This window comes from Agelaius phoeniceus, chromosome 3, assembly GCF_051311805.1.
Source record: "Agelaius phoeniceus isolate bAgePho1 chromosome 3, bAgePho1.hap1, whole genome shotgun sequence".
NCBI classification, from domain to species: domain Eukaryota; kingdom Metazoa; phylum Chordata; class Aves; order Passeriformes; family Icteridae; genus Agelaius; species Agelaius phoeniceus.
In genome coordinates, this window is record NC_135267.1 from 68502778 (window position 1) to 68530103 (window position 27326).

The 27326-nt window shown below is 39.5% G+C and overlaps 1 protein-coding gene across 1 annotated transcript in view; it reads left to right on the forward strand.

The window, feature by feature from the left end:
- The window catches only part of UST (uronyl 2-sulfotransferase), a 153748-nt gene that overhangs the window by 96932 nt on the left and 29490 nt on the right, over nucleotides 1-27326 (forward strand). Inside the window, exons 6-7 of the mRNA XM_054629704.2 lie at nucleotides 23549-23646; nucleotides 25763-25920. Coding sequence (XP_054485679.2) covers nucleotides 23549-23646; nucleotides 25763-25920 — 256 coding nt within the window. The remainder of the gene's footprint in view (nucleotides 1-23548; nucleotides 23647-25762; nucleotides 25921-27326) is intronic.

The following is a 27326-nucleotide window of genomic DNA, read 5'->3' on the forward strand; positions in this document are numbered from 1 at the left end:
CTATACAGGTATAAACTGTGAAGGGTTTCTTATGTTGGCTAAGTGGGTCTTGACTTCCTGGTGTGCAGAGCTGGAAGGTTTTGCATGTTGTGTGTGCATGGACTTCTGCTGCATCATCTCTGAATGGGACAAGAGGGTTGAGGAAATTACTGATTGGTGGGGGTTTTTACTACAACTTTATAACAGTACTACATTTTCTTTTTTGGAAATGTTAAAAGTGAGTGGTAGAGCCTGTACTTTACTTTGAGTGCCTTCTCATTTGAAGTGCAGTGATTGGCATCTGTTACGACTGACTCTGGTATTATTTCAGTACTGACTGTGCAGCTTAAGACATGATCTATATAGCCAGTGAAATTTTACTTCAAGCAGAACTGAAACAAATAGATCCAATTAATATTGTCTTGGTTTAAAAACTAATAGAAATTACCTTGCATTTTCATAGGCATTGGTATGTTCTTTAAGTTAATTATTTATATGCATAAGCAGATATCTGTGCATACATAGATCAGTACAAAAGCTATAATGAAAAAGAAATAAAAAGTGTCTGACTGAGGTCAGTAATCATTTTGTTCAAAAGGCAGTTTGTTGATCTGAGGCACCATTAGTATCCTTAATAAAAACTATTTTTGCATTTTCATTTTGATTTTCTCTGTTGGTAAGTCAGTGTTAGAATCCTGGAAACATTTTTGGAACCTGTTTTCCATCCTTCCTTGGCAGACTTTGTCAGTCACTTGCATTGCTCAAAGACAGTGACAGTAAGACATAGGTCACTTGCCATTGAAATTGTCTCAAAAGCTGCTCATTCTGAATGTTCAGCATTTTTAACACTTTAGCTATCCAACCACATCATATATTGCATGCCTGCATTCTAATATTTTCCTCAGTGGTGCAAGAAAATCAGCTGGCGTATTTCTTAAAATTCAGGTATTGGGGATTTTGGAGTCATAGCTTCAGAAATCTGCAAAATCAATTGTCAGATCTAACAGTGTAGAAAGTAAGCAGCTGGTTTTACCTCTGAGACTGAACCAATATGCCATTTTAGCACAAGACTGATGGGTGGCCTCATGGCAGGTCTCATAACTTTTGCAGTTCTTCCCTAATATTCTTTAAAATGCAAAACTCATCATGAAACATTACTTTTTTTTTTACAGGGGACTATTTAAGGATAAACTTAGATTTAGCATATTAAATAGTTTCAACATTGATCACAATATTAAACCTAAGTTGTTGGGGATGAGGTGTGCCTGACCACGAGCAGATACATGAAAGCAGGGGGAGGATATGACCTTTTACTTTTCTTCTTCCATCAGCCAGGAAAACACATAACTGCTAATTGATCCATGACATTGAGCTCTTTGCTGGACTACTTTATGTTGTGATAGCAGTTATGGACTTACAAAATGGACTGGAGAAGAATATATTACTTTCCTGTTTTACCAGAAGAGATGGGTTTGCAAGCAAAATATATGTATCTGGAAAGTGGGTCTTAAGGCTAATTATGCTTTTATCAACCATGATGTTCTTGGCTTCCTATCTCCTGGAAGGTGGTGTGGGCAATTGGGAGCCTTTCCAGGCCATCTTGGCATCTTCATCAACAGCTGCCAGCACTGGCCATCTCCATTGAAAATGATGAGGGCAGCATCCATATTCCTTCAAACTGCAGTGTGAAGGTGTGGGAGCTCAGCTGCTCTAGAAAGCAGGCTCTTAAGGGTGGAAAAGCATTTTAAGATCAGGTTTTGTGTCCGATGAGTTCCAGGTTGTGATGCCCTTGATGGAAGCATTCCCTCCCCTCGATTCTGATCCTTATGAAAAAAGGGAGTTGAAAAAAACCCAAACTATCTTGCAGTCTTGCAGTACCTTGCATGCTGTTTTTCTAACATTGAAAATCTGAACTGCTGACACTGCAAAGGTCAGAAACAGAGACAGAAATTTCTGCCGTTCATTGATTATTTGAAATTTTCTCTGAATAGAGCTTCAGGCTTTGACTTTGTTCCAGGAAACACAACCATTCATTCAGGAGTCAGATAAATTGTTCTAAACATTTTGGTGAATGTCTGTGTTTACCAAAATTTAATTGAAAGTCAGGATAGAAAACAAGCCTTTTATTCATGAGTCAGATATAGCAGAGGCAGCTGCTGCCATGTGTGACTTTTTACCCAGATCCACCAGCTGCCTGCCAGTGCCTGACCTGGCACTTTCACTGCTGGAGTGAGTTATTGTTAGTCACCTGAAGAAATCACTTCCAAGCTTCTCCCCAAAAAAATAGTGGCAGCATGGTAGTGTGGAGTAAGGCAGAGAGGTAATTAATGGTGAGCACCTTGAGCCAAGCCTCAAGCACACTGATGTGACTGTCAGCCCTACATTATGGTCCTGTAAGATGAGATAAATTCACAAAAGTTAATTTAAATCCATTGTAGTGAATGTCCTTCAGGTCGAACTAGAGTTCTTGGAGTAAATATGCTTCAATAAAGCAAGCAAACCCTTATCAGTACAGTTGTGAGTGCTGCAGGTACCAAGCAAAAGAAAACCATGCCTGAGATGTTATTTAGTTCAGGACTTGGAAGTGCAGGAGGTAGGAAGCACCCCTGATGAAGAGGGACTACTATTAATATTTTAATGCTTTATATTAAAATTTTGCTTCCAGAAATCTTGTCTATAATTATCTAGTGTTTATTACCGCTTCAGTTTGAAATATCAAATATAAAAAAAGGCATGTATAGGGGTTTCATAGTTTCTTAATACTTGGTAAAACTTTGATCTAAGACTACTCAGGCTGAATAAGCATGTGAAGCAGCATGGGCTGTGTGTTGTTGCCTGAATTGCAGCAAATCTGGTTACATGAGATTCTGATCTCTGTTAGGCTCATGAATAATGTGACTCTTAGCTCACTCCAGTAAAAGATTTCTAAGCTAAAGTATCATAAGTGAGAATTGTTGTATTTAAAAAATCATTCAGTAAGATAAGAACTTGTCACCTTCCTATAGGATATTTCAAATTTTCACTAAAATTAGCAGTTACGTTTGCGCAGCATCTCTGGGTGGCTCTGCATAATTTTCTTAACTTTGTCTCTGAAAATAAATATGTTTTTCTCAGCAAAAATTAAAAATATTCCAACAATATTCAACCTCATTTATGTTAAAGATTACTCATGCAAGGGATCCCATAAAACAGCATCTGTCCTTTTGTCTTTTAAATGAAATGTTAAAATAGTTGTTAAAAGTGTATTAGGATTACTTTAAAGGAGGGAAGTAAAATTCAAGTGATGTCAGGGAAATTTCACATCAGATTTCTTATAATAGGGAAAAAAACCATTCCTTTTGCAATGTTAGCTTTTATGGCTAAATACTTAAACTAATGCTTTTGAGGTTATTTCGTAAATTCCAAACAAAATAATAAGAAAAGGTGAATGGGTAAATGGTGTACCCATTCACCATAGAATATTTATTTTTTTTTTTAGTCTTGCATCTTGAGAATTTCCTTTTTGATTTCCATAGTTTTCATTAATATAAGAATATTCACTAAATATATTTAACTAGTTTAATAATTTATATCCTCAAATTTCTATCTACAGTGAAAAATATTCTTTTACCAATTACACTGGTTTTTGGACAGCAGCTGGCTGTCTTATTTCCTGCGTTTATCTGCATAATATCCTGGGTAATTATATTATGAATTGTCATCAGTACCTGTCATCAATATTTGTCATCATTGAGCTTTCTCCTTCGTGACTTCAGATAAGTTTCTTGAAGCTTTTCAGTTGCCTGACACATGGCCTCCAGGAGAGACCATGATATGGAGCCCATGCCTTCATCTTCTGACTGTCACTTTCATGAGTGTGCTTCTCTATAAAAAAACAGGCTGGGAGAGAATTGCCTTGGTTGAACCTGGGAAATTTTGAGGAGGCTTTGATAACTTGGTTAGCATTGATTAGACTGGAAATCTGAGGCATGCACAGGTTAAAATCATTTGCCTTTGTCTGTGCAGTGCATACCAGATATTGGGGAGTTAAATCTATAAATTAAAAAGAACATTTTTCACTTTTCAGTGTGTTCTGAGCTGTAGTTAGGAGACTAAACATTTTGTGCACTCTCAGTGTTTTCCCTGACACAGCCCCATGCAGACAGTGGTCATTTTCCTGCCTGTGTTACGCCCTGGTGCTGAGGTGGTTGGGGCTGGTCACTGGATGTGCTGCAGTGCAGTTTGCAGCTGAGGTTGGGTTTGGGATCACACAGTGGCACCAGTCCCTGGTGCTGGGGTGGTTGGGGTTGGTCACTGGATGTGCTGCAGTGCAGTTTGCAGCTGAGGTCGGGTTTGGGATCACACAGTGGCACCAGTCCCTGGTGGTTGGGGTTGGTCACTGGATGTGCTGCAGTGCAGTTTGCAGCTGAGGTCGGGTTTGGGATCACACAGTGGCACCAGTCCCTGGTGCTGGTCACTGGATGTGCTGCAGTGCAGTTTGCAGCTGAGGCTGGGTTTGGGATCACACAGTGGCACCAGTCCCTGGTGCTGGTCACTGGATGTGCTGCAGTGCAGTTTGCAGCTGAGGTCGGGTTTGGGATCACACAGTGGCACCAGTCCCTGGTGCTGGTCACTGGATGTTGCTGCAGTGCAGTTTGCAGCTGAGGCTGGGTTTGGGATCACACAGTGGCACCAGTCCCTGGTGCTGGGTTGGTTGGGGTTGGTCACTGGATGTGCTGCAGTGCAGTTTGCAGCTGAGGTCGGGTTTGGGATCACACAGTGGCACCAGTCCCTGCACCCAGGACGGCGCTGCTGGGAGAGTGCTGCTGAAGCACAGCCACCTGTCAGCTGACCCAATTAGAACAGTTTGCTGCTTCTTCCCTCTAATGAGTGCTTTTAATAGTCTCCAGCTGTTCCCTTTTGCTGCATTACCTCTTCACAGCAAAATTTCTGGCCCATTTTTGCTGCTCTTCATCTATTGTGTGTGCTCTAAAGCACCATTTTCCCCCTTAGATTCTCCCATTTTGTATTAATAATTTATTGAACCACAAAGTTAATGATAATTCAGACCTCAGCTGGAGGAGGGACTGATTAAACAACTTATAATATTGAAGGAAATATTTTCATGGCTGACATTTACTTTTCAGTGACTTTAATTTACAAACCAATATTTTTTAATGTTCCCCTGTGGTGTTTGCATTCCAAATATTGCAACATTATGCATTTATACAAAAGCAAAAAAATGGGCCTTCCAAATCTGTTTTCATTCAGTAGTCTGAGTCAGTTGCATATTGTAAATATGCCATGTAGCATTGGTTAAGATTGCAACGCTAAAAACTTCCATGTAATTCACAATACATACTTATATTCATAGAAAATGTAAGATTAATACCATGCTTTTATTTTAATGATACCATTCTGTATTGCCATTCTCCTTTTTGTGGAGACAGGATACAGGATAACAACAATCTATTGCTTCAGAATGTAAAAAGGTGAGGGGTTTTTTCTTGCAGCGTTGTAGTGGTCTGAAAATTTCTGGCTGTTGCAGATTTTAAGCAACTGCACAGAAAACCAGAAAACAACTAGTAGAGGTCCCAGCACTAAGTACCCACAATCTTATTTAAATGTAACATTATTACAGGGTCTTACCACTGTGTTTCGGTAGCACTTTTAAAGACATTTATATACATAAGAACTTAAGATCTTTTATTAAAGGACCTTGCTGTATTAAGATTAAAATTATGAATCTTAATTTTTATGGTGATTTTGCCAAGTTTTTATTTGTGCCTTCTGAGCATGAATACAGGACAGCTCTTGATTTCTCTCTTGTGCTGCTTTTTGGATTTTATGTGTTGTGGTAGCTTGGGGAAATAGTTTTCTCTAGCTTCTCTATAGGAAGATCCTGTTTGTAGAGTGGAAAATCCCAACCAGAGAACAAAGATTCTAATATATTGATGCCAGCTTTTTAAGGCCATGTAAACTGTATAAGAGAAGAGGGTATGTCTGTGTTATATTTTAAGGAGATATATTTTTGGATCATTGAACAAGAACAGAAAAGAGCATTCTTGTGCAGCCCAGGGACAAAAGCCAGCCTTGCCTTCATTGAAGGAGGGAAAGCAGTTTGTGGGGGATAATCCTTATTTCACTTAGAAACTGATGGACTCTCACAAGCCTTTTGCTGGGTTAGGAGTGAGATCTTCTCTGTGTGATGGGTGGTTCTACTGTAGCATGTTTGTTTCTAGGTAGCAGTCAAAAAAGACAAACCAAAAGCAATAGAGAGCAATACAGAGAGCTTCATTGTATATAAATCTCCAGTATGTCTGCGCTTGACTACTTTCATTTGACATTTGTGACTTCCTCTCCTAGGCTATTTCCTCCCAAATTTGTCCTAAACCAGGACACCTCCCATTCCCAAAATGGGATTGAAAGAACCAGAAAACACTCACAAATGGGTGGGAGAAATGATTAAATAATTTCCATATGAGGAATGACATAGGTTCAGGCTCTTGAGGAAGAAGTAAACACGGCAAAGGATACAAGAAGACAGATTTTTGGGAGGTATGAAAAAGTGGCCTCAAGGATGATTACTTTTGAGCTGTTTCAGTGTCAGACTAATAGAAGTTTACAGTTGGAATGGGTAGTTACAGGATCCAGTAAAAAATAGAAAATGCGATGGTTTGGACAACATGTACTGAAGCTGTGGAAGTCCCTTCTGGTCATTGTTGTGAATAAGTTCTGATGTATTCAAAAAGGAAATACATTAGGAAACATTTCTTTACAGAGGGAGTGGTGAAGCACTGGAACAGGCTTCTTAGGGAGGTGGTCGATGTCCAAGGCACATCAGCATTTAAGAGTGGCTTGTACAGCGCCCTTAACAATAGCTTTAACTTTCAGTCAGCCCTAAAGAGGTCAGGCAGTTGGACTAGATGATCCTTGTATGTCCCTTCCAACTGAAATATTCTATTCTAGTATCGTCTTAAAAGTGCAGCTATGTGGCCCCCATGGGCTGTTAATTACCAAAGCAACACCTCTTCATCAGAAAATGTCTGATCAGTAAAAATCTAAAGCCTCGGGGGTACCCAGGAAAAGGTCCTTGTGTGTATGGTAAATGTTCCTCATAGCCAGTAGTGATTTTCTGAAATTCGTTTCTGCTCTGGGTAACTCAAAAGCAAACTTGAAACTGACATGCTTCCAAGTGAATTCTGCTACTAGGTGATTTATATAAGGTAGTTACAGTTATAGACATCTCCAGTTGAATGTTGTTTCTTGACTTTAAAATAGTTGAGTGTTCTTGGGTATATGCCATAGTAGCTAAGACTTTGTCTTACATCTCTTCCAATCAAATTAATTTTTGTAAGTTCCAAACTGATGCTGAAGCTATTAATTGTTAACACTATCACGACTATTCTCAAATTTATTGTTAAAAGCTAAGATACAAATGCATTTAAAGTATGAACTGCATCCACAATTTTACATTGTGCACTGTTAATAGTAAAGGTACCAGAAGAGAAGATGTCAAAATCCTTAAAATAGATGGATAAAACACTGTTTCAGTGCTAACATTTGTTTCATGCTGTTCAGAAATGCGAAGTCTCTTTGGTTTGATGTTTCAGTATGGGTGAATTTCAAGTGCTTGATAATTTTTGTAAGCCTCAAGTTGAGTATTTGCATTTTCAATTCTCACATACTTTGTTAATGTGAAAGTAACAGGAACACACATCTAAGCAGATAACACTTGCATGATTCCCAGTAAGGGATGACTTAACAATTATAATTAGCTGACAAGTAACTATTTAAAGTGAATGAAAACAAGAGGATCTGTGTGTGATATGAATGTTATCTTCAGTGCATAGTCTAGCATTTTGGGCATTATGAACCCGAAAGCAGCATTTAGTAGTCATCAAGTAAAACTAATTATTGATTGATATTTTGTCTTAAGTTGGAATACAATGGTTTTTAAAACTGGAATGTTTTATCATCCAGAAAAAAAATAATGCTTTCAATTTCTGTTAGTGCAAATTTTTAAAAAATTATTTTTAAAGTTACAATGTGTACATGGCATAAATAATAGAGATGGGACATTGAGCAGTGTCTTAAAAATATGATGTAATAATGTACATATGTGTGTATATGTCTGTGTTTAGGAGTAGGAGTCAGACTTTTTGAAATTATGTTTAATTAACATTTTTTTTGAAGACTTGTCTAATGAAATCATGGTGGCTGTCCCTAGAAAACCATACTATAAAACCTCTGAAGTAGGAAGGTTTTATACTCCTTGCTAGGACTTTGTCTTGACTGTTTTCCTTCTTGCATTATGCTTTAACCACCTTAAATGAAAACTCTTGTATTGGCAGTAGGATGAGGAAGGAAACTGCAGAACCTTTTACTCCTCCTGACAGAGGAAGGACAGAGAGAGAGAGACAGCCCTCCTCTTACTGCCAGCATATTGAATGTGTTCAGGCTGTGGCATGATAATGTAATTTCAGGCAGTCAGATACTCACTTCGCTCTGTAGGTGTCAAAACCTGCAGGAACTGACAACCCATGAAAATAAAACTGAATTTATTAGCCCATTTTATTCCTTGTCTGTCATTTTCCTTCCTCTTTCCTTTCTGTGGTTTATACCGAAGTTTTCTGGCTGTCAGAGCTGCCAGCAAAGAGAAATAAGCAGAGATCCTGATCTCTAGAACTTCCTAGCTAAAGCAAAGCTGAAGCTGTGAGGTGGTGCATGGCAAGGAGCATGCAGGGCAGTAGAATTGGAAGAACTGCCTGCCCATGGTGTGTGGCTGACGTGGTGAGGGATAGACATGTCTTTATTCAGGCATCCAAAGCTGTCCTGAGCCTTAGGTGTTTGTTGACAACAAAATATTTTCCTATCGTGTAATTTTTTGGTGGTGGTGTGGACTCTTCTGTTGACTGCAGAATGGCTGGGCACACTTGTCAATTCTGTATTTTTAAGACTGAAGTAGTTTATGTTGAAATCATATGGAAGCAGAGATGGCATTTTGTGGAAAATAGGGACATCAGTGCCCAGACATACTCAAGACTTCATTTGTTCTAGTTTTTCTGAAGTTTTTAAGGTTTATTGTACCCTACAGAGTAAAATCCTGCGCCTTATCCTGGTCCCAGCTCACAGGGACCCCAGGGCCTGCTGGAGCACTGTGTGCTTGCTCCTTTCTGGTTGGCACCAAGGCTCATGCCTGTGGAGCCCACGTGGGGTGCTCCTGTGGGACACATCTGGGCTGCTTGTCCCGCTAGGGAGGTGGCAGGTTCTTCCCAGCCAGCCCACCCAGCAGGGCAAGAGCCCCCAATACAGCAATGAAGGCAAAGGACAGAGGTGCAAATTTAGATTTTGTTTCTGTCTCATTACAGAATGAATAGATCTGAAGTGGGGAATAGTCTGCCTAAAAATCTGGTGCTGTCTGTCTATTCTTGCTTTGTTTGCTTCAGTGTGCTCCTGTGATGGAGAGATGGGTGTTTGTTTCTCCAAAAACAACCAAATGCCATAGGTTTGTGTTGGCAGATGGATTGTAATGTGCTCTCTGGTTGCTTGGCCCTGCCTGGCAAGTGGCTGCTGTGTTTTCCTTCAGCAGTGCTCTTCAGGTGTCAGGTATTCCAGAAATCAGATTTTCCTTCCTGGCATAAAAAGTATTGCTCCTCTCCCTCTCCTTCCCCATTTTTTGTTAATAATTAGTAAAGTTGAGAAGGGTACTGCTGCCAGGAAATAATTTTTTATTATCTTCCTTGTAATTCCACTTTATTTAAAGAAAGAAATGTAAAAAAAAAGGTCCCAAGAAACAGGCATCATCTGTTTCAAATGTGGTTTTGATTTTGCCTTAAGATGGCTATTTGAAGTTGAATTACCTTTTTCAAACATACATATCCCTGACCAGTTTGCTGATGATATTACATGGTTGAAAGTTATCAGGGATGGTGGGTGCATGTCTTGAATGAAATGGTAACTCCATCTTTCAGGATAAGCAGTAGACCTGCTGTGTCAGCTGAGAAAATGCATTCCCTGTGTAACAAGGTAGTGAAATTCTCGTTTGAAGTAAAAGCATTTTTTCTGGCTATTTTTTCTGGCTATTATTACAAACATGACTTGTTTTTTTCTTGTTTGCTAGAATTTTCAAAGCTCCTCTATGCCTTGTAAATATAGCTGCTTTACATGAAATCAAAATCAAACTGTCCAAAAACCCCAACAAAGGGTGTTAAGCTGATTGTTTGTTGTTGTAGACTCTGGAAAACGGACTGCCATTGTTTCAGCAAATCTGGCTACTGCTCAGTGAGTTATTGAAACACAGGCTAGTCAGGTTACCTTGAACACAACTTTTTTCCTATGAACTCTGATCCAAGCAAAGCCAGCCACTATTCATAACTGAGCTTGTCAAGAGTAATTTCCTTTTTCATGGGGAAAAATCCACTAACTAGTGGCAAATAGGAAACTTTCCATGGTGAAGATGGATTGTTAAATGAGTTTATTATTTTCTTCAAAATTAATTTTTTTCTCTTTGAAAGGAAAAAAGAAAACTCAAGTGTTCATCAGTGGCTGAAGGAAAAAAAGAAAAAAACTTCTTCAGAATGTAGTCCTAACAGATTATATCTTTGATAAAAAGAAAGGAGGGCAAGGGGAAGCATATTTGACACTTTTTTCTCTTCCTCACAGATTTATTAACCTTCATGATTTTATACTTGATCTTGTTGCTTGCTGAGCTTTTTGAAGCCATAGCACCTGAGATTAAGGCATTGAGAGATTCTGGGTTTCTGTGTAGGGAGGGGAGTATGGTTTTTTCTTTCATAGTTGTAGAAAAGAACTTCAGCAGATGACTGAAAATTAAAAAACAATGCAAATAGGTGCATTACTTATGCCTCTGAATCTTGTAATTTTATGAGGTTTTTAATATTGGTCTTGTCAGTATGGTGATAGTCTTGTCAAACTGAAAAGTGGAATCAATATGTTCCATTTTGTGTATCGTATTCAGAATGGCAGTGCTATGAATAATGCAAAGTATTAGTAATTTTCCAGAAAAGCATCAGAACTGTTCAGCAAGATGAAGATTTTAACTAGGGAAATTAGACAGGGTCAGCAGAGCAGAAACCATCTCCAGCTGCAGCAGCAGGGAAGCCATATGCAGAAGCAGTATGATTTTCTTCTCTGCTCTGCAGCTCCTTCTCCATTTCAGCCCTGAGAGATGAAGGGAGAGACTTCAAGTCAGTCAGCACTAGGCAGAAGCCTGATAAGAAGATAAAATTAGCCCACAGCTCAAACTTCTAGCTGTTTTCTCACCATTCAACAGGTTGGTGTTCAAGTGCCAACACAACTGTGGTAGGTCAAGGGGACATAAAAGACATTTAGACCTTGGTACAATGAGGAACTTTTTTTCTTAAAAGTCAGTACTGTGGTTTTTGAGATTTACCATCTGACTTAAAAAATTGTCAAACCCAGAGAAATTCATAACATGTACTGTATGGTGAATCATATTTTCTCTTTTTTAATTCAGAGGTCAGCAGCAGGTCTCTTTTCCTTTTATGCTAGCCAGTGTATTTGATGTGACTGGATTATTTCAGGGACATATCAGGAGCTGTTGGATACAGCTTCTCTCCCTTTAACTTGAGCAAAAGGGAGTTGTGTCACTGGAATTTGTGGCAGCAGATGGTCTAAGCTATAACTGAGCAGTATGTTGAAATAAAATATGCATTGGCTAGCGAGTGGTTATTTTCTTAAATGAGAATTTTGCTACATCTGCAGATTAGGGGAAGCTTAATAATTTTTTAAAATTATTTCTTTCCTGATGCCTGCAATAATTTTTTGTGGGGCATGTCTTTGCTTCTCTATCTCTTTACTCTCTTATTTTGAAGATTTATAGTGCAGAAAGTAAGGATTTTCCTCCCCAATTCTTGTCACATGAAGTCCTATTTAAAAAAAAAAGGCAAATTGAATGATCTCTTTTGTTTTGCCTCTGTCCTGTTGGGATGTATGAAAGCAATAATATCTAATTGATATTAAATTAATTTAATATCAATTAATTTAATAATAATATTGATATTAAATTAATTTTCTTTTGGCTCATGGGCTTCTTTGGTGATATATTTAGTATACAGAACACTGACATTTGTTCTAATAAGCCTCTTTTAATCTTTCATATTGTTTAAACTACTTTTGTGGACCTCTGCTAAAAACAAATGTAATGCTAGCTTCAAGATGTTGAGGCATTCATAGAACTTAAATGTGTTTCTGTTAATATAAGCATTTTTGAGGTTTGGGCTAAAATCTGCTGAGTATCATTTCTGTGTATCCAGTCAGGTTTTAACGGAATGAGAACATTTGACCTAGGAAAGAAAATGGGAGAAAAATGTGAACTACAGAAATGTCTCATCATTTAAATGGGCTTTTCTATATTGTAGGAAATGCGATATTTTGAAACATTTGAATTCCTTGCTAGCTTGGTGCAAATGATATTGTGTCATGTGTGGGGCTGTGAACTTTCTGCATTAGACCTTTCTCGAGACATGAGCACCATCCAGCCCAGAGGAGGAAGCCAGTACAAACTGGGGGCAGGGTAAAAAGTGCTTCCCCTTGAGTGTCCTCCCAGGTTCTGCCATCCTTCAGCTCACCAGCAGACATTAATAGCCCTTGATAGACCTCTGTAATATAAATATATAGTTTCTATTTTTTTATTGTTGTTATTCTTTTGGTGATTTGGGTTTTTCTTTTTAAATCCAGTTACATCCTTGTCATCCAGAGTATCCTGTTGTAAGGATCTGTGGTTTTAATGCTGAATGTATTGCAGCATTCTGGAGTCCTTCTGTATCTCCTTGAGGTCAGATTTCTTATCTGCTCCCATTAATATTCCCTGAAAAATTTGCTGCTTCACTGTTAACCCTTCTTTGTTTTTCTCAAGAATTGTCTCAGCACAGGTGCTGTGCAACCTTACTCAGTGTCTCATTTCACTAAGAAAACCAGCTATTTTATTCCTGTCTTTAGCTTCCTGTCCTTATTCATCGTATCCTTTCTTTTTGTTTCCCTTTTTTTTGTACTGGGAACAAAGGATGTTTATTACGTCTTCAGTGACTGGATTAAAGACCTGTTGTAAGATAGAAAGGCTTTTCTGCTGCTGCTGGTTCTTCCCCTTGCTGATTGTGTTCTTCATTACAGTGTTGTCTAATACTAGCTAGGTTCTGCCAATCTTCTGTTTATTTTATCCATTTTTTCTAAAGTCTCTTTGACTGGCATTTCAGTTCAAGACTGTTTTTCCTGATTTAGGCTCTTTCTAGAGAGCCCTTTTCTGTATGTGAGCAACCTGGTGTAGTGGAAGGCGTCCCTGCCCATGGCAGGGTGGTTGGAACTAGACATTTGCTCTTTACCTTCCCTTCCAATCCAAATGTGACGTGATGTGTGGTTTTTCTCATTACATGATTTTTCATTCTGGGTAATCTGGTCATGCATATTACTGCTCAGTTGTGAGCAGGACTTGCTGTTAATACAGGTCACAGAGTCTTAGTATTACAATCTACTTGGCTGAACATGAATGCTTTTAGCTTTTAACATTAAAACAGTGATGTATTAGCGAGGTGATGATCCAGTGTTATCCCCCCCCGAAGGGGGTCTAAAGAAAGCTGGACAGGAACTTTTTAAAAACTGAATGTAGTGACAGGACAAGGAGCAATGGCTTTAAACTGAAAGATGGCAGGTTTAGAGATTAGGAAGAAATTTTTTACTGTGATGGTTGTTGGAACAAGTTGCTAGAGAAGTTGTGGATGCCCCATCCCTGGAAGTATTCAGGAGACCAGGCTGGGTAGGGCGTTGATACCCTGGACTTAGTGGAAGGTGTCCCTGCCTTGCCAAGGGTTTGGAACTAGGTGATCTCAAGGTCCCTTCCAGCCCAAACTGTTCTGTGACTTGCTGCTTTTCTCGTCAGCATCAATTTGCTACAGTCCACATGCCCTCCATGAGGGAGGGCTGAAAAGTTCTTGAGGTGGTTGGTATTTCCTGCTTGGCATTTTCAGAATTGAATATATGCCATCCCTAATTGATTTTATTAAAGCTTGTTATCCAAGCAGACAAATTTTCCAGGTTCTTTTATGAAGAAGTGTTAGTAAACAGAATTAGCAGATGTACTGTCTCCCTCCTGTTAGTTGCCAGTGGGATTCATTCTTAATTACAGTATAATGATCTTCATTTTTGGTCTTCCCTGGATCTGTGCCCTCTGTAACAGCATGGTTGTTTAATGCTTACACACTGCTTCCAGCTGGCAGCCACTCATCCTTTTTTTTTTGGCAATTTCTTTCTATTTTTTTAACATATTTCCCATACTAAGATGGTTCGAGGTGAAAAACACAAAAGCAATGGAAAAGAAAGATATGATAATGTGCCTGCTTACAACTATGAAGTGATTCCATTCTTAACAGTAAAACTTATCTTTGACAAATTACTACCATGATTTCTGATAACAGAATAGAGAGAAACATATCCACCTATATGTTCCTGATGTTGTACATCATTTTAGGTTAGAAAACAGTGATGTACAAATGTGTTTCATGTTTGTCACATCTAAATAGTAGCATTGTGGGCATAGTTCATCACTTTTGCTATGTCAATGCCAGCAAAAATTTGTATATGAATGAATAACTTATGTCCGCACTTAATGAAAATGTAGATGGTTAGCAGAAGATGCTGTTTTGTTAGCTGCCACTTCACTCGTTAAGATGCCAAAAAAAGAGCTTAATACATTGTTGGCTGAGAAGTCAGGCAAATTAGCCCAGGCAGAAGAGTCCAGGCAAATTAGCCCAGCCAAAAAAAAGTGGGAATTAAACTTGGCAGCCTATTTACTTATGTGGTGGTAGGGGAAGGAAAGTAAAAACATGCATTTTGCCAGAAGAAATTGGAAAGTCAATTCAAAGAAACCCCAGAATTATCCTCTAGAAAAATGTCTTGAGCTTGCACAGCAGGCTTTTGGTAGCAGTGGTGGGGGATTGGGGGGCAGAGGGGCTACAGGAGTGGCTTCTGTGAGAAGCTGCCAGAAGCTTCCCCCACGTCCAGTGGAGCCAATGCCAGCCAGCTCCATGATGGGTCCACTGCTGGCCAAGGGTGAGCCCTTCAGTGATGGTGGTAGCACCTCTGGGATAATCTGTTTAAGAAGGAAGAGAAGTTACTGTACAGGACCAGTTGCAGCTGGAGAAGAGTGGCAGTATATGAGAGGAACAGCTCTGCAGACACCAAGGTTGGTGCAGAAGGAGGGGGAGGAGGTGTTACAGCAGCAGAACTGAGATGGTGTGGACCATGGTGAGACAGATGTGCCCCTGCAGCCCATGGAGGTCCATGGTGAAGCAGAGAACCACCTGCAGTCCATGGAGGACCCCAGACTATAGAGGGTGGATGCCCAAGGGAGGCTGTAAAAGAAATTATTGCAGTGACTGAAGCCATCCACAGTGACCTATGTTGTCCTGTGCAGCTGGAGTGCTATGGTGGCATTAATGTGAGCAAGCCCCCACTCTTCTGATAGAAGACCAGAAGGCAGTGGAGGAGGAACAGAAAAGGGTTTCTGTTGCCTTTTGAGCAGGTTGAGCCTCATAGAAGTGAAGGAGCAATCACAGCTGGTGCCAGGGGCATTTGGGGGACAGAAACCCTGCATTCTAGGCTTAGCTTGATCTGCTCTGCCGTTTTGTGGAGCTTCTCCCCAAGATGCCCACTGGTCACTGCAGCCTGCCACTGGTGTCCAGCCTGCTGGTATCTCCAGAGGACACCCATCCCACACAGTTTGGCACAGTCCCCCTGCCTGGCAGCCCACCTTGGGGGGCCTCAGTGCCACATCAGCACAAGATGGGAAGCATTTGGCTTTGTCTCTATTGGCAATGCTGATTTGAGAAGCAATGCCCAGCACCTACCCACCCCACAGCAATCTGCTGCCAGTGCTGTTGGCATAGATGCGCAAACAGATACCAAATATATTTGAAAGAAAGAAGTAATTTTGCTGCTGTGTGGCTCTAGTTATCCAAACACTTGATTGAGATTGAATAGAAACATTAAATATCACCTGGTGAAGTAAAACTCCCTCTAACTAGGGTTAAAAATGTTATCTTATGCATTTTATCTTATGTTTCATTAAAATGTGTAAATAATTTGTGCTCCCAAATAAGATTTAGTAACTGATATTACATTTATACCTGGAAACCTTCATGCCAACTATACCTTGACTTTTCAGTGTCTTTCTGCAGCCTTCCAAAGTAGGAAGTTGTAGTTTTCCTTCTTTCATGTCATACTTGTACTCACAAGCCCTTTTCTGAGATACCATGTTTACATTTTCTTTCCAATCACTCTAAGGCCACCCAGAGCTCCCCAGCTGGGGCCAGAGAAGGTGGGAAATCATGATGGGGTTTTTTTTTTTGAATGTTGTGTTTAGCTCATATGATGTGACATTGTCCTCAGGATGTAATGGTCAGTTTGACCTCTTTACAAACACCAACTATGTGAGAAAGCACTTAACAAGCTGTGAGAGGATTCTTGGTGGCTCTCAGGAGAGCGGAAGAATTTTCCTTGGCTGGCAACAGTGAGGACTAGACTGCACTGCAGACTCTAGTGGTGTATGAAGAACAGCCTTGTTAAGCAGGAGAGGTCACTCTAGACTGGGCTCAGTCACTGGTTTTCCACATCTTTTTATTTCATTTCCTTTTATGAAAACTTGAAATTTAGGTTGCTGCTGACACACCTGCACATCTTCACCCTTCAGCCTGAAGGAGCATGCACTGTTCCTGGGCTGTGAGCAGGGTCTCCTGGTTTCACAGAAGTTGTGGTATCTCACGGGGGCAGGGCATAGAAAGAGGATGTGGTTTTTTGTTTTGATTGTGAGAGAAGGGATATTTTTGTGTTTTTCCATAGATGAACAGATGGAAATGGAATGGAAATTATTTGCAAGGCATGTAGGTATTTGAGTTATGATTTCTTATGTTAAATTGTCAGGGCTACCAATAATTCTAATGTATCCTGGGCAGAATGTGGTGTTTCTGTAATTTTTGGTTGAAATACTCAAAATCAAAAAATAGCTGTGTAGGCCTCAAATACAAATAATGATAAAATTATAATGGAAATATGTAATCAGTTACATAATTCCCCTACTTACATAATTCAACCAATAAGAGCAGGCCGTTGGAGACTCACGCTTCTATTGGCTGGCTGACTAGGCAGTAACTGGCTCAGCCAATGAGGATTAACCTCATGGTCTCCTAAGATATATAAGGGAGCAAGATCAGAATAAAGTGGACTGTTGCTGCATGAACTCAGTGTGTCCTGTCACTGGTCTGTCTCCGAAACTGGGACTTAGGTTTGGGTGAATGGACATCACCAGACTATTGCAATGATAGGAAATTATTTAAAATTACTGGATTTTGAGATTGCTCTGGTACTGTTAAATGATTTAATGTGCAAACAGCCTTGGCCACTTTGCTTTGTGGGGTTTTGCCACACATTTCCCCTTTCTGTTTTTTTAACATACGTTTTAAAGTGCCATGTGCCCTTTCTACAATCGCCTGTCCAGTTGCTTGTCAGGGAATACCAGTTTGGTGGGCCACACTCCAGAGCTGTAAAAATTGTTTCATTTTTTGCGATGTGTTTGCAGGTCGATTGTCTGGTTTTATGTTACATGGCATTGTAATGATACATTCCACGTTGGGCCTCTGTTCACCTACAATCTGGGCCCAAAATACCTGGGGTTTTCCTGTTGATCTGAAGCCCTGGTCTCCTTGCACCTTGGGGTCTGTATGTGGGAAGCAGGACTTAAATGGGATAAGCTGAGCAATTCTGGTTTTCTCAGGGACAGTCACGGGTGGAGTCGGGGTAGAAACCATAGGATATATTTGTCCAGTAAAGTTTGAGCCAATAACAACCAGGATACACAAAGATACCTTTCATTGTAGCACTAGACCTTCCAATCAATAGTGCACTTAATCCTTTCCCGATAGGTCCTTGAGCTTCAAGAGGAATTTTATGTACCTTTGGGTTGCATATGGTTACTGTGTCAGATGGGAATACATCTATTCCAGCTGCTCCTTGAGTCCTTCCTGTGTGCTGGTCACATAAGCCACAGGAAGGTGAGGAGATGTTTTTGTCTTCACGCATCCCCTCCTCACACTGAGTCTTTCATTTCCCTGGTCCTTGAGAGGATTTGTCCCTGTTAAGATGGGTTTACAGGAGCAATTTGCTTTTAGATGGCCTTGCTGTTTATATTTACAATACTGAGATGACACTCTTACAGCAGCCGCTACTGAGTTGCCTAGTAAGGTCATATTGTGGGAACAAGAACCTGCTTTAGCACAGGCATTTACTAGTTCATTTAGTGATGGATTTTCATTGGGTAATAGTCCTATGATTTTTCTGCAGTCTTTGGTGTTATCTTTTGTTAATTGCAAAATTTGGTGATTTCGGATCTCTACATTAACAATTTATTTCTGCATTGCATCTTGCAATCTCTCAATAAACTGCAGATATGGTTCATTAACTCCCTACTTAATCTTTGAATATGTTTGGGTCAGATTTGCCATATTTGCTACCTTAAATAAAGCTTGTGTACCTAGTTCTTTGACCTGTGCTAGCACCAGTGGGTGCAGCCTAGCCTGGAGTTGTGGATCACTCGCTGGTGGCAGCCCCAGGAGTTGAGAGGCCCCTGGCTCATAACGTGGATCTTCATTTGGAAAATCTAGATTTTTTAATTGCTGTTTTTCCACACTGCTTTTCCATGCAGATTCAAACACCAAATATTGGACTGTTGAAAACATTAATTTAGCAAGCTGCTTTATATCAAATGGAGTTACCCTCTCTGTTGTTAAGAAATGTACCATATTATCAACAGCAGGCGACCCTAAGCCTGTTGGGTAACAAGCTGGCACAGCATCTGCTCACCCCACTGCCTCCTTCAGTGCCCTGCTTTCAGTCCCTCTGCTGTTCTCACCACCTGCTCACTCTGCAACATTTTTATCATGTTCATTATGAGTCTCCATGGTTTAATAACATAAATGGCAGAGTCATCTCCTGTGGAGGCAGCTGTACAGATATGTTGTCCAGCCCGCTCCCAAGTTTTTAAATCTAGTGCAGCCCCTTCTGATACATCCAGTCTGTGGATCTCACACTATGTTATGAGGGCAAATAAGGCCCATTCCTCATATTTTTCAAATCTTTTCTTTAAAGTGGGTGTCTATACGTTCAGGAGGGGGTCCTCCGGTGTTGAAGCCCATGCTCCCATGCTGGTGGTGTCTTCCAGTTACAAAAGGAAAAAGTAAAGGGGGGTCCAGACCAATCACAGCTCTATATGCCGTTCCTCACAGCTCAAAGGCTGCAGGCAACTCTTCCTGGTTGTCCCATCTGTCTCCCCACTCTATTGGTGGCAGCTGTTGTGATCATGGCTTGGTCCACCACTTGTCACAGTTTTGGAGACAGACCAGTGACAGGACACACTGAGTTCATGCAGCAGCAGTTCACATTATTCAGATCTTGCTCCCTTATATATCTTAGGAGCCCATGAAGTTAATCCTGAGTTACTGCCAGTAACTGTTAGTTACTGCCAGTAACTAACCAGCCAGTTACTGCCTGGTCAGCCAGCCAATAGAAGCCTGAGTCTCCAACAGCCTGGGCCTGCTCTTCCTGGTCGAATTATGTAAGTAAGGGAATTATGCAACTGATTACATATTTCCGTTATAATTTTATAATTATTTATACTTTGAGACCTACAGGCCATCTGTAGGCTACTACACCTTGAAACCCAATATGATATTTTTTTTGTGTGTGTGTTTCTTCTACTGGATAAAAGCCAAGTTATTTCTGTCAGTACTCGTAGGATTTTGTATTTGGAGGAAAAAAGTTCTCAAATCTTGTGTCACATCCTTTTGTATATGATACAGTATTTGTCATAAGACACTGACTTGAGTAAATTGCTTATTGTTCTGCAAAAGAACACCTTAAAGCTTCCTCTTTTTGTGATGGAATTAAAATTCCAAAAGCAATTTTGTAGCCCTTCACTTTCTACAACTACCTGAAAGGAGTTTTAGTGAGGAGGAAATGAAAGGATGGTTGGAAATGTCCTTAAGTTGCATCAGGGAGACTTGGATTAGATATTAGAAAAAAAACTTTACTGAAAGAGGTGTTAGACAATGGAATAACTTGCCCAGGGAAATTATAGAGTCATCATCTTCAGAAGTGTTCAAGAGGCATCTGGGTGTGACATTTGGGGATATGGCTTAGGATTGATTATGGTGGTGCTGGGTTAACAGTTGAACTAGATGATCTTGAAGGTCTCTTCCAAACCTGATGATTCAATGATTCTGTGAAATATTTTTCATCAGGTGCTGACTTCCGCTTACAGCATGTATGAGCTCACTCTGGCAAATGAAATAGTTTATTACTAATCTCAAAAAAAAAAACATATTAATAATGCAGTTTTGATATATTTCTGATCAGTTGTCTGACTCATTGACAGATTAAAGGATTAAGGCATGTTGTGATTTTCATTTCAAAGACAATTTTACAGAAGAAGGAAGCAGAAATTACCGGTTTAATTTTTCAGATGGAATTGTTGAATTGTTACATGAGTAGAAAAATAGAGTATTATTTAAAAGAAAGATAGTTTCTGTTGTTACTTGGAGCTGCAGGGCTGATTCCCAGGCCTTTGAAGAAGACACAAGCCCTGTGGGATGTGAGTGATATGAATTGTAGCCAGGAGCTGAGGAATGAAGTAAAATACTGCTTTCTTTATTTTGAAAGGTTGTGATCAAAGTAGCTCTGTGTGTTTCCTTCTGTATCTTTCCTGACTGTGTTAAAATAATTTTTTTACAAGGCTACTCCAGTCATTTAAATGAGCATGGCTCTCATCTGTCACCTTGCAAATTTTTGTCTCATGTAGAAACATTTCTGCCCTGAAAGATCTGTGTTCTGCTGAGAAAGCATGTTCTTACTTGGAGATGTGGCTTAATTAATGTTGCCTAGGATAGCAGAGTGACACTGCCTAGGATAATGTCGTTTCACCTTGACTTTCCATGCTGCGAAAAAACCCCAGAAATTCCTGTGTGCCACTGGCACCAAAAAGCATCTCCCGTAGGTGTGTTTAAGTTTTGTAATGACTAGCTCACCTCAGGCTGACCTTTTTTTTCACACACTTTTTGGTTGAAAACTGATTTCACATGTCAGGGAGTGAGCAGGGGCTGCAAATGCACAAGGACACTCCAGCAGCTGGAATACAGATCATAGCAGTGCTGGAAAACAAAGCCTGCAAGGGGCAGTGCTTCTGCTGTGGAGAAAGCCTGGTGCTTCTGATGTCAGGAGGGTGATGTGCATGTCCTTGTGTGGCAAAATATTGTAGGTTTGTATGAAAGCTCACCTGGCCTTTATCTTAAACCTTGAATTATCAACAGGGAATGGGGGAGATGAGATTAGATTAGAGCCTGGTTGTTTCAGTAGTCCTACATCATTTTACCCTAAAAAGGACACTAAAAATCTCTTTTTCAGTTAGTGTCGGCTGTCTGTTGCTAAAGCTGCAGGATTTTCCACATGAATTTACATTTACAATCCTTTATTGTATAGATGTTTCTCTGGCCGTGTGACTCAAATACTGTTTTCACAATTGCAAGAAGGTCCCGGTTACACTTTTGTGTTGGGTATTGATACTTATCTCAGAGAATATTTCTTGACTCATCATATTCATTATTCTTGTAAAGAAATTGTAAGTTTCTTTGTTGGGAGCTAATGTCCTTTTGCCTTTGTGTGAGCATGAGAAAAGAGAAAATGTTATTATCTGGGTGTTGGTAGAGATTTTTAAGTCTTATGTAGGTGTTCTACCCACCTTCCATCTAATCTGTCTACCAAGTGCAAGCCAACTTGGACATAATTTAAAGTATTGTCAGGGCAATATTTCAGGTTTTTTTAAAATCCAAGAGATTTATTAATTTTTTGCAGGTCTTTAGTTTCTTATGAAAGCCAAAAATATGTATCACTGAAAACATCTCTGGTGTTGTCTATAGTAAAAGCACAATAAGCCTTTAAAGTGGTGCAATTTGTAATTCATGTTAAAAAACCCTATTGGATGACAGGAGAGACATTGCCTGTGCAATCTATACATCCACAATAAGATTTCTTAGTAATAGCATGGAGCATGGGAGGCTGGTTAGCTTCAGCTCAGAGCCTTTAATGTCAAAATTCAGGTCTTGACCATAAATCTTCTGGTATGTTTTTAAGGCATGCCCTGAATATACTGTGGGGAGCAGGGGAAATGGATTGTTTGTATCCCAGCTGGCAATTTCTATGTTGCTTTCTTTATTGGTTCCTCACCATGTGATTTACTTCCTAGCCCAGAGTTTTCTGGTGTGCTTATGAAGTTGGATTCAATGACTGTGAGACAGAGTAAGAATCAGAAATGTACCTTAAAAGGCTTACAGGCCAAAATGGGGATCTAATGAAGTTAGGTGAGAGGACTGAAGTTCTAGGAAGAGCTTTTCTCTGATGAGGCCTCAGATGCAGATGCTGTGTCTGGAGACCTGTACCCTGCCCTTCTCTGAGGAGAGCAGGGGATGCTCTCCGTGTTTTCCATGCTGCCAAACACATCTGTCTTGTGGAATGTTCTCTATCACATTTTATTTACTTGATAAATTATGGTTTTGTTTAGTTGTTGGCTTGATACTGATGTGTATATTGCCTATGGCATTGTGAAAGCCCTTATCTAAATAACAATGAATATTGATTCTGCACAGGTGAGATCCTTCCATCCTTGCTTTAGTTGTCTTACGCATTTTTTTTGCCCTGTGTGTCTCTGCAGAGGGTGTGTCTGCTTACAGAGTAAGGCTCTATTAGATTTGGATAATGGAATTCAGTCCCGCATGTTTATTATTGTGCTGAAGTAAAGCTATAAATGGAATGCAGTTCCTCAGGGTTCAGTAGCTATGCCAAGTCTTTGAAAAATGATAAATAGCTTCTAATTAGATGAATGATATTTCATGAAAATGATAAATACTTTCTAATAACCCATTTTCTCAGTAGGCTTTGCACAGTTCAGTTCTGAAAATCTGAGAAGTTTACAGAATTGTAACCAAAAGTGATGTATGTTATAATATTGAGTGAGATGTACAAATTACATCTTACATTTGTTGATTCCAGTCATTGAATGCAGCAGAATTAAAAAAAAAAAGGGGGGGGGAGAGGGCAAAGTAATAAATGTTGTCTCAATTTTATTTATTCTGGCTACTTCAGGTTTTCTCCAGGGTGTATTTAGAAGAAAGAAGAGCCTGAAAATAATCTTCTGAATATTTTAAATGTTATTTAGTATGAAAGTTGATTAATGTGTCCCACTTAAACTCATACAGTAATCTCAGTATAATAATTGTGGGGTTTGCAGCAAGGAAGAAAAAATTGCTTTGTGCATTCTAGGACAAAATAACTTTTTGTTTCCCCTGCTGATATTTAGAAGTAGATAAATGGACCAATAGATGATTTTTAAGATACTTCTTATAGCCTTGGCACAGTTCTTTGACCCTGAGATGACTGTAAAAAGTATGAGATAAAGAAAACAGTTGCTAATGGAGAAATAAAAATACAGTATTTTTTTTTTCCTCCCCCACAGGACATTAATGTATGTATCCTTGAAAACTACCCTGAATGTTCTAATCCCAGGTTATTTTACATCATACCATATTTCTGTGGACAGCATCCAAGATGCAGGTAAATATATGCAAGGTGTTTCAATTTGTTCAGCAATAGCTATTGCCAACATTTTGTCAGAAGTGGGTAATAAAGAGGTGACATTATTTGAAGTACAAGAGAAAAATGAAAGTACAAGGAATGCAGCACTGCATGTGGTAACTGCATGCATATATTTTGAAGTAAGGAGGCCATTGCAAATGTAGCAGTATCCTTTTTTCTTGATTTATAGCATGAATAATTCATCAAATATGAATGTATTTATGTGGATTTTTTTTTTTGGGTTACTCATTTTAGCTGCGTTGTAATTTTGTAATACCTGTTTCTGATTTGCTCAGATGCTTCTCTCAGGTCTATATGAGAAATACAGGTTTCTGTGTCCATGTGAGGAACTGTATTCATGCTTAAAACCATGTAGAATACAGCCCTCTACTGCTTTAATTGAGCTACCTCATTTTTAACATCTGTGAACACCATTCTAATAATGCTGAGTTACTAATACCATAGTAAATTTTTATGCAATAATATAGGAATCATTTTAAATACTTTCTTGGCTTTAAACACTTTAGTATTGTTAGTAACAAATGTTCTTTGTTAGGTGTGTTCAACTTCAAGGTATTCTGTTTCTGTATTATTCAAGCTTCTCCATAATGAAACAGTTGCACATTTTCCAGAATTTCTTTCAAAAGCCATACTTCTTGTAGCAGTAATAACAAGTTAAAATATGTTACTTAGAAATTAAGACAGAAGAAGTATCTATGTTGTAAAATCTTGCTTTTTTTTTTTTTTGCTTAACTGAAGTTATGTATAAGAAACAAAACAAGTTGACTTCATTTTCATTGCACATTTTTTAACATATTTTGGCCTTATTTGCAAATGCTTATGGTTGCACATTTAACTTGCCTGCGCGAATAATCCCATTAACAGCAGTCACATGCCTGAATACCTTCACAAAATATCTCTGTGAGGTTCCCAAGCAGGATATTGAAGTACTGTTTTGTACCTTGTGGATTTGGCTCCTGGTATGCCCTTGAACTTCCTTCAGCTACTTCTTAGTCCCCTAAGGAGCTACAAACAGAAAGCTCATAGTGTTTGTTAGGACACTTTGCTCTTCCAGAAAGCAGATCAGTGCCCAGAAGGTGGTAGAGCATGAAAAACCTGCTACAAGTCTGCTCTAGTAGGAGTGGAAAGTAGTAAGCTTTTCCACGTGACAAAGAAAGAGCTTCAGACAAATGTTAAATTCACTATTGCATAGGATCCACGATAACCTAATGAAGTCATGGAAGAGGTGTGATTTACAGCCACTCCCAGGCAGTGTGGGGAGCTGATTTCTTTAGCCTGGGACACTGGCACTATATCCTGTGTCAATATGAATGATGGCTGCTGCTCCCAGAACATAACTAATATGAATTATTATAAGGGATTTAGGATTTGTATGGTTGTCTAACAACATTGTGCTTTTGGGAAACAGAGAAGCATAAAGATGTAGTGAAGTCCTTCTAGCTTCTCCTGCTGGGAGAAAAGACAGAAGAACCCCAAACTGTTCTCCAAAACATGTATCAGTCACAGCAAAAACATGCAAATCCTGTAGCAAAGCTGCAGGGCAACTGGTGGCAATGACAGGGGAAAGGGAAGCTCCTGGAGACTTTGGCAGAAGTTAAAATGCAGGACAAGGTGGAAAATGGTAGTGCCCTGTGTAGGATTTGCCAGTAACAGCAGGCAGTGGTTGGTCCCAGCAGTTCTCCTGATGTAGTTCAGGGACACCACCACTCCTCAGCACCTTCCAAAACCAAGGGCAGTCATCCCTCTGATCAGATGGGTTCCAAGTTGAAATACCAAAGTTCACAAGTTTGAGCTTATAAACAACTTGGCAGAAGTTCCCTTCAGAATGGAGTACTTTCACACAATGATTAGCCTCCTTTTGACATGATCCTGTTTTTACATGCCAATCCAATTATAGATGTTGCGTGGAAAAGCTCAGTAAGCTACTTGGGTTTGGTGGGGGGTCTTTTTTTGTTCTAAGTATAGCACTGAATATTTTTTATTCACTTGTGTTCTTGGCTTGAATTTGAGAAATAAATGTATATTTAAACTTTTCTTTTTCCCTCCCCCGTCTTCCCCCATCAATTTCATACAGGGAGCCTGGTGAATGGGCCCTTGAAAGAGCAAAGCTGAACGTTAATGAAAATTTTCTGCTTGTGGGCATTCTGGAGGAGTTGGAGGATGTGCTGCTTTTATTAGAAAGATTCTTACCTCATTATTTCAAGGGTGTGCTTAGCATCTACAAAAATCCAGGTAACTTTTTCCATTAAAAAGCTGTTCTTACAGAAATTTCAGCTAAATCTGCGTGGCTGCTGAAGGGTATGTGTTTCTTTCTTGTTCAGTCAATGAAGAAGTTTATCTCCCTCTTAGGGAGCAGATGTGATGATGGGGAAGGTAACATATTCTGCTTTTATCTTTAATATTACTGTGTGGTTTTCTTTCCTTGCCTGCACTTGTTGCTCAGTGATCTTTCCACCTGCCAGAAAGCTTCCCATTTTCCACTGAGGTGCCTTCTTCTTTTAATTGTGTCATACTCAGTTGTCAAATAATACTGTCAAAATATTGTCAGGAATATGTACTTAAATAAACCTTCAAGGAATGGTTTGGGGAGCTGGACACTTTGGAGATTCTCCGGGACCAGGTTATCTATTTTCTCTCAGCCTTGATATGGGTTGAAATGAAATGAACCTTCAGCTGAGCTGAGTTTAGGTAGAATACAAATAAGAATGTGCATTTACAGCACTTCCAATACAAAGCATGCTGAGGAAAAAGACTTAGGAGTCTGGAGTTGAGAAAATGGAGAGCACTCAGCCTACTCCTTAATTTGCACCCCATGGTCAGTCTGAAAGGATTCTCTGCATCAATCCATCCTTCCAACACTGATTTATTGCTGACTTCTTTAAAAGGCAGTCTTGTGTCCTATGCTAAAAATAGATATGATGCTTCTGGAGGGCTGTGCATGTCATTCCAGCAGAATTGATTTCTTGCTTACATTTGACTGGCCCATCCACACTATGTGCACCAAGCAGGGGTAAAACTTCCCTTCTTCCTTTGTGACTTGGTTGCATTTTTGTCAGTGTGAAGTGCCTACAGCTATTAATATGTTTTGTACAAAGTACACTGTTTTGTACCAATCTGTATATTTAAAGCACATGGAACAAAGATTAAATTTAGTTTGTAATGCATGCATCTAATGGCTGGCTTCTGACTGAGAACAGCTATTGCAGCAGTCAGTCAAGTCACTCTGGAGAAATTATGGGTTTGTGTCCATCACCAGGATTTATGCATTACTGTCCATCAAGCCCTTCTTCTAGGACTCACCATTGAAAATTCTGTATTTAGCTGTGTTACAGGTACTGGGGAAAGTATGGCATTCCTTTTCTGAACATGCTTGCAGTGGGTCATTGTCTGCTTGCAAGCAGGCAGTAAGGCAGCTCTTTGGAAAGTGGGCATGTAACTTTATGGTGCCACGTCCAGCCATAGAGTAGTTTTGCTTAATAACAGACATAAAGAGAGTATTGTACTGACATAAGAGCAATGCCCAGTTTGGGACAGGTATTTCCCTTGGTTTTATAAATTAAAAAATAAAAATAATGATGTTTTTAGTATGTGGAAGTCATCCTAAAGGTTTGCAAAATTTGGTCTCGAAGGTCTCCTCA